The 13,377-nt window shown below is 32.5% G+C and overlaps 1 protein-coding gene across 2 annotated transcripts in view; it reads left to right on the forward strand.

Moving 5' to 3' along the window:
* LRP1B (LDL receptor related protein 1B) overlaps positions 1-13,377 on the forward strand; it is a 1,938,417-nt gene that overhangs the window by 1,237,237 nt on the left and 687,803 nt on the right. For both annotated transcript variants that reach the window (XM_058434432.1, XM_032145942.2), the window contains exons 22-23: positions 6,741-6,941; positions 11,560-11,805. In XM_058434432.1, the coding sequence (XP_058290415.1) occupies positions 6,741-6,941; positions 11,560-11,805 (447 nt within the window). The remainder of the gene's footprint in view (positions 1-6,740; positions 6,942-11,559; positions 11,806-13,377) is intronic.

Genomic DNA, 13,377 nt, shown 5'->3' on the forward strand with positions numbered 1-13,377 from the left:
TCCCCACTTCCAACCCATTTTTTCCCCACTTCCAACCCATTTTTTCCCAATGCAATGCTGAACATTCTAGTTTCTCTTCAAAGTCAGAAATGAGTAAGAATGTATCATTTCCATTAGAATATTTAATCCCCCGTACACTCAGATTTAAAGCAGAAAGCGCCCTTTGACACTTCTAACTTGAAATCATTTTCCAAGTCCTAGTGCTACTGAAGCTACTTCTGCAATATCTCCAACATCACCTGTTCCATTCTCTACTCACATCTCATAACCTAAGGTTAAGCTTTCATTACCTCTCACTCAGATCTTTGTGTGGCCAACTGTGTTTTCTCCTGACAGTCATTCGCTTCCATCCAGTCTATCCACACTTTTGGCTTCCTCTTACCTCTCAAGATGTGACCTAAGCACATACTTTGAAAAAATCTTTCAATCATTCAAGTTTGCTGAATCTTATAGACAATCTCCATTGCTAATTCAAGAAGTGTCTCAATTTTCTTAACCATAATCAGATTAAGAAACAATTCTTGAATTAGGGGCCCCAAACTGCTTCATTATTGCTTTTTGAACAGGTCCCATTCTTTCCTGCTTTTATACCTTTAGATAAGAATTTCATCTTTTGTGTGAATTCGATTGAACAAATAAGGTTGAATATTCAGCATATAAAATTGCATATGTTCAAAATTACCTCCCAAAAATCACCCATTAAACTTAATGTGCATGGTTCTATGTGTATAGCTCAGGATAATTTGTACCTATAACTACATTATAAACAAGGTAATGTTTAGCATAAAATAAAAAGCAAATATAAAAATTAGAATTTTATAATGAATTCACTTCGAGATGGAACAAAGATCAGCATAAGAAAGAACTGATTCTCTTCTACTATCTATGCCCTAACACATTCCTATTGAGTAGCAAGAGTAATCACTATGCTATTAAATTTTTATTTCTTTCACCTGTTCTGTTTACTTGCTTTTGATTTTCTGTGGGGTATATATTCGAATGTTAAGACCATACGCATAAGGCGGCTGTCTATATTAAATGCTTTTTTCCTTATGTAAAATTTTCTACCATCCTTCAAAATACTGTTCAGAAGAATAGTTTGGTAAAGCTTGTTTTTTATCCTTCCAATCATACGTATTTTCCACCTCCTTGAAAATCCATAGCACTCTCTGATGGTTATATGGCTTTCATCTTATTCTATTTTCTATGTTCAATATTAGAACATTTGTCATTACTGGAGTTACTGCTCCACGAGGTCAGGAATTTGTCTTACACGTCTTTCTACACTCTTCAGTAGAAAATCAAGCATATAATCCTCAAAAAATATTTGCCAGCTTCAATTGAAACCGAACACTGTTAGAGAAATAAACATGTAGGTAACACTAAAGGTTAGTAGTATAAACATTTTTTAAAAGATTAGTTTATAGACCAGTGTTCAAAAAGGCGTTATAATAATATAGTTTCAAGTAAATCCATTTAGACTTTCTCAAAGATTCACTTCATATTAATATTATTATTCTTAATATAAACTGCCACTCATATCCCAGAACAGAAATTATCCCATTATAGTATTTGTTGTCTTTTTATTAAACTAACAACGAGTCAGTTTACAAAAAATGATCTGTTTCAGAACATGGTCAAGAGTTTAACACAGAAAAGAGAAACTCTAGAAGAGATTGTATCAATTTATTTTGGGAAACTAGCATGTTTTCTACAGTCACAAAAACTTAAGTTTTTCTATACCTGTTGACTTTGTAGCTGTGTTTAACCAAATTTCTGGGTTTTGGGGATTTTTTTTTTAATTTGCTGTTGTTGTTGTTACTTATCCATTCTTATTCTTTTCTCAAAGGACAAAACACAGTTACCAAAATAGAGTCTTTGACATGTAGTTATCAAATTGAAAACATCATTATAAATAAATGAGAAAATATTTTGTAGAGCTCAACTTCATACTAATTATCTAATATGGGTTTCAGCATCTTCTAAAAAAGAATTAGTAAACACAAAATGATTTACTTGGTTACTTGAATTACTCATGCACATTTAAAAAACTTTATTTTAAATATTTTTGGATATTCTATCTATTGGATAGTTATAATGTCTATAATATGTTTTACTATTATTAATAACTACTTTTTTCTTATATATGAAGAAGGGAGTTTAAGCAAAGAAATCTGTGATATTTTCTCATTCAAGATTTTATGTCCAATGACTTGATTAGGTACTTGATTAGGTGAGGATTTATCTTGATATGAATCAAGTAAAAATCAATATGTTTAAAGTATTTTTACTGAGGCTATTAGCTTTTGGGTTTTACCTAATTCGTGTTCATGAGTTAGAAATTCATTAAACTTATCATACCTGGTTCACCTTCTTTTCTACATTTTGGTAAGAACTAAAACCAAACACAAACAGAGAGAAGCAATTAAGCTTCAAACAGCCCCTGAAAAATCAATAGGAAGATGGGGGCTATTTAAGCTTATACAATTCATTTAAACTATGTATTCGTATTTATTCATATCTCTGGTGACATTATTTGTTTTAAAGTTTTACAGTCATCTGAATATTATTTTTGTTTACTTTTTCCAAGCAGTATTTATGTCACGGATGGCAAATAGCCTTACTGCCATTCCAACTCTAAAAGATTGATACTGATTTATAGATATATCTGTTGAAACAATTCTAAGGTCATTTTGGAGTCAGTGGTTGGGAATGCCATCATGGATTGGTGATGTGTCTGGGGAAAAAAGAACAAAGGAAGTTGCATTTTGATAAACCAAACTAAAAAATGGGAATTTGTGTATTCTTGAACTCTTGCAAATGACTTCATACAATTTAATGCTTAAGTACAGAATGTCATATTTTAGACTACAGTGATATATTATGCGTTGATCTTTTCTTTCTAACTATGTTATAAGCCCCTTGGTGACAGGGATCAGGCTTTATGTTTTCTTATATTCCTGAAAGCCCTTAGGAAAGGGTAAGGCACAGAGTAACTTCAGCATAGAATTTTTTACAAGAAGGCTGTTGAATTTATTAGGCTACATTGCGTATGTGTGTACATAATCATTTGTTTAAATGAGCCAATATATTTTGGAAAAGTTACGGAAGTATATGGTAGAAGAAAAATAAAGCAGCACAACATTATTCAATGAAAAGTCCATCTCCTTCCTACAATGGGTTTCCAGTAACTAAGTCAGAGGAAACCAATTTAAACTATTTCTTGTGTAGCCCTCCAGAAAGAATTCAAATAGAGACAAGTCTATCCATGTACTTATATTGATAAATGTATGGAAATATAATCATAGATATTGATAAATAGCTAACTCCCTTTCAACACATCAGAAAGCCTACATACACTGAGTTCTATCCCTTTTTTAAATTAATTAATTTTAAAATTAGTTTTCATTCGCTTATGTAGATTGACACATTCTTCTTCACTCAAGCATATACCTTTAATATATGGATGCATTGCAATTGATGACACCAGGCTTGCAGTAATTATTTAAATTGTGACTTTCCTTTCCCTAATATATATAAAACATCAGTAGATATCCTAGCATCTTTGTGCATTTGTGCAAATATATTTATGAAAACATTTTCTAAAATTAGAATTACTCTGGTGAAGAGTTGACACGTTTCATTTGCTGGATTTCTTGACATTGCCCTAGAGAGAGGTTATCACAATTTTCAACATTTGTGCTGTTTCTTACATTATTTGTCAAATCTAGTTTTGTATTATCCAACTTTTTGATCTTGATCTAATAGAGTAGGAAGGATGTCAACTAGTTATTTTAGTTTACCTTTTTTAATTGAAAGGGATATTGAATATCTTATGTTTGTGAACCGTTACAATTTCTTTATGAATCTTGCACTTGGATTGATTGTTATCTTATTGATTTAAAATAACCCTTGTATTTTTTAAAAATATACTTTTTGTCATATAATGAAATATTTTTAAAAATATGATGAAATGACCGGCTGGGCGCCGTGGCTCATGCCTGTAATCCCAGCACTTTGGGAGGCTGATGCGGGTGGATCACGAGGTCAGGAGTTCTAGACCATCCTGGCTAACACGGTGAAACCCCGTCTCTACTAAAAACACACACACAAAAAAAAATTAACCGGGTGTGGTGGTGGGCGCCTGTAGTCCCAGCTACTCGGGAGGCTGAGGCAGGAGAATGGCGTGAACCCGGGAAGCGGAGCTTGCAGTGAGCTGAGATCACGCCACTGCACTCCAGCCTGGATGACAGAGTGAGACTCCGTCTCAAAGAAAAAAAAAAAAAAAGATGAAATGTTTTTTTCTGGCTTATTGATTGTCCACTGACTTTGTCTATGGAGTTTATTGTTGCAATGTGGAATAAAATATATTTATAAAATTCGGCTTAATGTTTGTATTTTTATCATCCTTATTTTAAAATGATTACCTCTTTGATATATCTAGAATATATTATAGCATAAGAATCCAAGTAGAGATTCAGTTTTATTGTTTATCCTCCAGATTGGCAAATGAGGTGATACTGCATCATTAATTTTGTTCTCTACTATTTCGATTGCCAACTTTTTCATATATAAAAGCCATATACATAAACAGAACTATTTCTAATGTCTCCATGCTCTTTAATTATTAATATATTTATTGATATTTATAAAAAGTATTTTAACTACTATTACCTTAAACTACTTCTAAATAGTTGGTATATATACAGTTTCTACTCATTAAGATTCCTGTTTTTTTTTTTTTTTTTTTTTTTTTGGTAAGATTCTGAATGATTTTTCTGGTTTTATTTGTTAATTTAAAATAAGCTTGTAGGGTTGCATTAATATGTTACGATATTGAAAGGATTGTTTAAGAGAAAATTAGTATCTTTACTAATTCAAGACCAAATAATATCTATATTCAAGGTTTTTTTCAGATTTTTTGTAGAATTTTGGATTTGTATAAATGTGATATAGTTCTTGTACATTTTAACCCAAAATACATTTTTTATGATAAAATTTTAATTGGCCTTTTCTTCTAGTATATGCTCTCGATAGATATGAAGTCTATTTTTCTGTTATTTTTGAAACTAGCTACCTATTTTTTGAATTCTTAGTTTATGTAATTTTAATTGATTTTATAATTATATGATTATATTAACAACATGTAATGACCCTCTTTTCTAGTGTTATACCTCATTTCTAATATTATACCCGATTTCTATTACCTAATTGTCCTAGGTGGTATTTACAGAACAATATTATTGGTTTTATTTATGATGTTAATGCAAAAGTTTATATTGTTTCTCTATTTATATCAAATCTAGTGAAGTATCTGTCAATTCTTATTTTAAGAGTATTTTTATAATGTTGAATATCAAATGTATTTTAGTTAACTATGAAACTGATTATATTTTATTTGACATAATAGTGTAAAGAATTATTAATATATTTTTATAAATAAAACATTTTGCACCTATATTTTAATTATTTTAAAATTTACTCACCTATAAGACTGAAGAAGACATTTAAATACATAATGACTTTTGGATATGTACAATGTAATATTTCCCATTTCCCTTGTATTTGCCCCACTTATTTTTATAAGATGCTGGTATGTAGTCAGTCAATAACTAGTATTATTTTTAGGTACATTTAAAAAATTTATATTACACCTGAACACTGCATAGTCTAGAAAAGATAATTAATAAGAAGTCAGTGAAAGACAATTCTGAAAGGAGGAATAATTTGCAGTGAAACGTTTACATAGATGACAATGCCAGGCACGGTGGCTCATGCCTGTAATCCCAGTACTCTGGGAGGTTGAGGAAGTGGATCACCTGAGGTCAGGAGTTTGAGACCAGCCTGACCAACATGGTGAAACCCCGTCTCTACTAAAAATATAAAATTAGCCGGGCATGGTGGCACATGCCTGTAATCCCAGTTACTTAGGAGGCTGAGGCAGGAGAATTGCTTGAACCTGGGAGGCGGAAGTTGCAGTGAATGGAGATTGCACCATTGCACTCCAGCCTGGGCAACAAGAGCGCAACTCCATCACAAAACAAAACAAAACAAAAAAAAACAATAACAATGAACATTGATCTCTTTGTATTTCACACTGTTACTGTTGAATCATGCTGGCTAAACAATAATTATTTTTTTCTTCTAGAAACAAAAAATTCTATAAATTCTGTCTATACATATGTTAGTCGCCAAAATGTTTGATATCATTTGAAATTCTCTTATGAAAGGGCATGTACATATGTCTGGAGTGGGGAGTTGGGGTGTTGATGTTATAAATGTAAATAGAAGGACAACCTCGCTTGCTAAAATAAGGCATTTACCTGAATTTGGGGTTCTGACAGGCACCAATAGCATTCACCTAAATTTAGGGATCTAAAAGGCACTGATATACAAATGTATCTTTAAAGTTTGCTTTTAACAGTTTTGCGATTAAACTTTCAATTAGTCACAGAAACCTTCTATATATATATATATATATATATATAAAATAGAGCAGAGCAATGACTTGAAACTAAAGAAAATATCAAAGCTCAAACAATAAGAGCACTTTAAGACCAGGGCAAGAAATAATTCAAAAGCTGTCATGAAAATAAACTGTCAAATAATAAGCAAATAGATTTTGTTTTCTTTTGCTAAAGACAAGTAATTCTGCCTGTGACTGAAGACAATAATGGCCACTCTTTATCACAATGACCTAATTACAAAAATCAAACTGACACTATTTCTGTTTTCTTAAGGGAGATGCATCAACAAAGCATGGGTGTGTGATGGAGATATTGATTGTGAAGATCAGTCAGATGAAGATGACTGTGACAGCTTCTTGTGTGGACCACCCAAGTATCCTTGTGCTAATGACACCTCAGTCTGCCTGCAGCCAGAGAAACTCTGCAATGGGAAAAAGGATTGTCCTGATGGCTCTGATGAAGGCGATCTCTGTGGTATTACATGTTTAATTGTACTGACTTCTCCATGAAAACTACAAGCTCTTAGTTCACTTGCTGTTACTTAATATAGTAGCATTCATTCCTTTCATTCATTCCCTTTAAATGTAGCTTTTAGCATTGAACCTTGTCTACATTTTTCAGACACTCTAAGGCTACAGTAAAAGTCTTCAATGTGATCAGAAATTTCTGAAAATAAGACAGGAAAAGCTAGCCTATATCGAAGTCACTTAATTGTAGAGCTGTGTTCATCATTTAGATCTCTGGATGGCCAATGACGTTCCCCCAGTTGAACTGATTATTTATTGAGTCCCTCAGAACAAGGAAAAGTTGTTATTCCTCATCTGTGGGATAGAGCTCACCACCACCCTATATATTTTGATAAGCCTTTGAATCATTACAATAGAAACTGATTTTTAGGAAGGGTAAGAAACTGGATAATAAAGCCAATTAAATATTACCCAATTTAACATAATTTTCCTTCAAGTTTTTAGTCCTCATACAACAGCTTTCTTTAGTATGTCTTATCTAGTTAAAATGATGATTTCAATGAGCTTTGAAATCACGTTGACTAGCAATCTTTCTTACCAACCAGCACATACAAAAGAAAATTACATTTCCTTCTCTTTCGGGAGATCAGAGATTTAGTAAAGAGATTTTTTTAAAGTGTTTTCTAGATAATACTGAAGGTGACATCAATAGATAATGAAGAACAGTTTACAGAATGATAAGAACAATAATGAGATGACTGGAGGCTGTGTGAAAATGACTTTAGGAAATAATGAAGCTGACTGATTGAAAGTAGGAAAGACAACTACATTGAAGCCTGAAGTTATATTTTGACCTCAAATGAGAATTAATAGCATACTGAATGATATAAAAAAAGGAAGCTTTTTTTTTTTACCATATGTGGTAAAATGTCTTTTTTTAAGTCCTGATTTTATAAAATAACCTTGAAACAGTGAATGCAACAGTCTTCATTCGATGAGGCTAAAATTACACACAAAAAATTAAGAACAAATAAAAAACTTAAATTGAGCAATAAAAAAATTATAAATAAAAGTTGACAAACTTCATTCTTCTGTATTCATTTCTTTCTTGCCCAGCTCATTCTTTGTAGTGGAATGGGTTGGTGAGAGGTTTGCTCATGAAGGTTGTAAATACAATTCTAAAAGAAATTATTAATACTCTTTAAAAAGAATGTAATTATGGAAAAACTAGACTTCAACAAGCTTAAATTCTTTTCTTCAATTAAGTCTTTAGGTGACTTAATTTCTTAAAATCTTGGTTTTCTTATGATTAAAATAGATGCAATGGTATCTATCAGGTAATCATGGTAATAATGTCTGATACCTTACAGTTATTGAAAAATATTAGTACTTTTCTACCTTTTCCCCATCCTTCAAGTTAAATGAAATAAATAAAAGGCAAAAGACAGAAAGTACACCCATTGAGAAAAATGAAGAAAATGATAAAAATAAAAACCTTATTTTCCTATTCTTCACTTTCCAAATTAGAAAAGTGAAAGAGTAATGAGAGAATTTCCTCTTAATTCATTTCTTTGTCTACTTCAGAATTGAAAACCACTTCTTATCTAGCCATATGGTCATTACTTAAAGAGCTTTGCCCAAACATTTCAAAAGATTATAGAGACTGAAATAGATTAATAAGGAGGAATCTGGTGTGGAAGTACCAGAGAAAATAAAAAGACAATTTTGTCATGATTGCAGCATTGTGGCATATTGAATTACGCACCCCACTCTTTCAGAGGTGAAGTCATGAAGAGTTAGAACAATGAAAACAGAAAGCAAATACTGGCCAAAGGATTAGATTGTGTTTTCTGTGGTTATAGCAACGTATATAAGGAAAAGGAGAACCCAGGAATGTGACTCTTCTAATTCTAGTGAAGAGATTTTTTTTTAGGGAAATTTTTAAATAATTTCAAAAGAAATAGATTTGCACTTAAAAAACAAACGAAAATAGATTTTAATTACTCTAAAATGGAGTTATATTGATCCTTGTTATAATAATATGTCAAAGATAAAGCCAGATGCTAACTAGTAAAACAGTAAGTAAAGATTTTACTCATTAGTAACTCTTGTGATAGACAGTCCACTGTGAACTGAGCTCAACTTCATGAAACTAAAGACTGGAAACTTCTTGAAGGTTGGGGTGTGCTAAGGAAAAGGCACTAAGGCGGTTAAAGGGGCTGCTCCACAAGATTACACCACTGGGTTTGATAATTGGTGCTTAACTGGAGGGGAAAACAGGCTTCTCTTATCTTTGTGACAAGAGGCAGTGACAGCAAGTAAGTGTAAGACACCCATTGGGCTGGGAGGGAGAAAGAGTCAGAGTTCCCTTCTCAGGTGTTTGCACTTCAAAGAGAAAGCTCTCCGCTCCTTAGAAGGCATTTCTGGGTAGTAGAAGATTTACACCTCAAAAAGGCACAGAAAGGATTTGTAATTGCAAGCTTTCTAAAGCAACTAAGAGGAGGTTCAGGGCCTATCTGCCTATTATCATGAGCATTCTCAGGCAGATAATTTAATGTGGGGGCCGGGGTCATTCAAGGGACATACACTTAAGCTGTTGGACAATGTGCTAGGGATTGTTCAAGTCTGTTAGTATGTATTTGTGGCCCAGGGGCATGGGGAGGGGGGCGGTGGAGGTGAGGGCAGTAGGCTGAAATCATTTGTGTTGAGAGTCTGCAGTTTTTAGTGGCCAAGGCTGAGGTCTAGTCAAGGAGAGGACGTAGAGGATCCTGGCTAGTGTTTGGTCAAGGATAGAGTCTTTGTCAGGTAATAAAAAGTTTTAAAAGAAGTTGCAGGATTAATGACAGGTTTAGGGCTAAGTAAGAATCAACAGGTTCTAATTATGCACATATTGGCATTAAATTTATGTATTCAATTTCAGATTTCAATGTGAATTTCATTTAACCTAAAATCTGTGACTTCACTCCACAGATAGTATTAGACACTTCGGTACTGAGAAAACAGTGACACTTGAAATAAGCTAAAAGCATTGTAACAATTTTTTTTTTCTTTACCTCCTGGGCACAATGACATTTCTTTACAGTAATTTTCTGGAAAAAGAATGTCAGTTGAACTAAAATGGGGCAAATACTTTGAAATGACTGCTGTTTTAAAATGCTTATGATTATGGGTGAACAAACATATTTGGAGGAACCAAGAGCTGAATGTATTTTTTTTTCTTCAAAATAATACCAAACTTGAATTGAATTGTTAGAGAAAACAGTTAATACAATCATTTTCCTTTTCTTATTACTGTAGCTTCTTTGATGGTAACAAATTATATGAAGAAGAGTTGACCCATATAGAGCTTTTAAAAATGTAGAAATGTTTTTAAAAGCCTTACATTTCAGGCCAATTTTTATACTGGATACATTTTCATAGACAACCAGAAATATTTGCATTATATAAATAAATATTACTTCAATTTACCGATTATTAGGCAATAGTCTTTTTAGAAAACATCTCAAAACATACACAATTAAATAGGGTTTGAAATCCACTTGAAAATATTTTTAAAGCCAAGAAAGATAATGATGTGGTTTCAGAGACAATTATCTGCCATTTTCTTCAAGGCTGTAAGCATGTCATATTGAAATTTTCTCAAGTAGACAGTTCTGACTAAATTTTAGGACAATGTGTGCTTTTATACAATTTTTCTACTTCAAAAAATTCATCAAATATTTTTAACTCATTACTCAATATTAGGTATACACTAGTAAACAGGAGAGATATTTTGTGTACCCTCATGGAGCTTACAATTTGGTGATGAAGTAGAATAATAAATAAATATATTTAAAGGACAACTATATATTTAAATCCTGTTTAAAAAGCTAATCTTTTTTACAAGCTAATCATATTATCTATGTAATCAATAGTATTATCTATGTAATCAATACTATTGCTCATTATTTCAGCCAAAACACCAGGACAACTTTTTTTTTTTAGTGTTTTGCTTATGATGTTTCCATGGCATCATTGAATGAATTATAATAACCAATATATGAGGCACAATGGACAATTTACCTAACTTAAAAATAAATGCCTACAGCCGGTAAAGGATAAAGTAATCCATTCTGCATTGTAACTCCAAAATAGACTGTACAAGTGTTGCAAAAGATACATAGACACATATATTCATATATGTGTATATGGATATACTGGTTAATTTATTAACATCAAGCTATGTCTAATATTAAGATCATCATGGTATGTACATCTTTTTTGGAAGACCTCTACAAATTATTTTGCACCGCTGCTAAAAGGCTCAGCATAATCTTTCCAGTCGTAATAGAAACATTGGGCTCACTTTACATCTGTGGGGTAAAGCAAACTATACTCCCAAGTTTTATAGAAATGAAAATTTTCCATTTACAATTTCTATCATATAGAATTAAATTTGACCTTTGGATAAATCCTATACCATTTCTATACCAACCCCTGAAGAAAAAATAAGCCAAAGAGGGCCTTCTTATATTCATTTGTAGTATCCTGGCTAATTGTAGGCTTAGGGAATTGAGTTCAACGATTAGTATTTAACTGAGGAAAGCAATTGATAAGACCTATAATCTGTTCCCCCCTTTTTATAGATGAGTGTTCGCTGAACAATGGAGGCTGTAGCAACCACTGTTCTGTTGTTCCTGGAAGAGGAATTGTCTGTTCCTGCCCTGAAGGACTTCAACTCAACAAAGACAATAAAACATGTGAAATTGTGGATTATTGTAGCAATCATCTAAAGTGCAGCCAAGTATGTGAGCAGCACAAGCACACAGTCAAGTGCTCATGTTATGAAGGTTGGAAGCTGGATGTAGATGGTGAAAGTTGTACAAGTGTTGGTAAGTGACTATTTTTTGTGTGTTGCTATATCTAAGAACAGATCTTGAAAGAAACAAATCTCAAAACTGCTTCAGAAAATTAATAAAAGGATTCAACTCATTTTAGATAAAGCATTTAACTATAATGTGTTATTTTAGACCTACTATAACATTTCTAGAGAGAAAATATAATAATCCTTACTTTTGCTATCCATTGAATTGTTACCATCAGATTATTTTTTTCCTGAAACATTGATTTTAGTATCATATCCCGGATGGGCTTGTTTTTGCATGGGCAAAAGCATTTGCTTTGTTCCTCTGTGTATCTGTGTATGCTTTTTTAGGAGGTCCTGCCCCACATTCCCAATTGTTATTTCTACTGCTCTTGAAAACAGTTTCTTGCTCTGGCTGTGTTCATCTTCTAACCACTTATTTAAAACATTCTGCGGATTCTCTAGGTGGTTTTTCACAGTGGGAATGGCAAACAAGGGCTTTAGATTATGATATTCCAACTCTAATTGTGTAACTTACATTCATTCTTTATGTGACCCTAGGCAGGTTACATAACATTTTTGAGCTTCAGTTTTCTCGTTTTTCAAGTAACATTGCCCATTTTAACCATTTCTTGCTTATACCATGTTGTAAGAGTAGCGTGAAAGACTTGTTACTGTGCTGCACAACCCATTAGGTGTTTAAAGAAGTATCGCTTCCCATCCACTTTTCTAGATTCTTAGTCTGAGTCCACAGGAAACTTAGAAGTCTATGGATAGAATTGAAGAGATTCAGGAACTTTGTTTGGGAAAATATTATAGCATTATTTTAACTTCTAACTGAAAATTAGCATTTCTTTCCATTGTGAATGTATGCCACAGACCACCAAAGTCATTAGCAGCAACTATGAATTTGCTGATAGACGTAATAGACATATTCATATCACATTATAGTTGCTGCACATATCTCAAAATATCACATGTTCAGGCTTTGAAACCCACTACTAATTCAATAATGGGATCCATTAGACCTACTGCTGGATCTTATTAGTGAATACACTAATAAAATCCTCTCTGTGGGGGAATATCTCTTCAACTTTTTCCAAGACAAAAAGGAATTAGAATAGGAATTAAAATATTCTATCAAATAAAGTTTGAATTTCATGACATCAAAATAAATATATAATAAATACATTTATGATCAGATTCAAAAATTAATTTCAATAACTTCACTTCAGTATGTTTTCTCATCTATACTTTTTAAAACACTTTATTCTTACTGTTTTTGCACTTTTAAAAATTTTCTAATCTAGCACAACAGGGTGACTATAGTCAAAAATAATGTAATTGTACATTTTAAAATAACCAAGAGTATAATCGGATTGTTTGTAACACAAGGATAAATGCTTGAGGTGATGGATACCCCATTTACCCTGACGTGATTATTATGCATCGCATGCCTGTATCAAAATATTTCATGTAACCTGTCATAGGTAGCAACTAACTGGGGCCATTGGCACAGGGGGTAAAAGAATTTACCAAGGCAGTTGTAGGTAATGAAAGGCAGATTTGTTAGAGCAAGTATGAAAATACAATGCAAGGT

This window comes from Hylobates moloch, unplaced genomic scaffold (genome assembly GCF_009828535.3).
Source record: "Hylobates moloch isolate HMO894 unplaced genomic scaffold, HMol_V3 SCAFFOLD_24, whole genome shotgun sequence".
NCBI lineage: Eukaryota > Metazoa > Chordata > Mammalia > Primates > Hylobatidae > Hylobates > Hylobates moloch.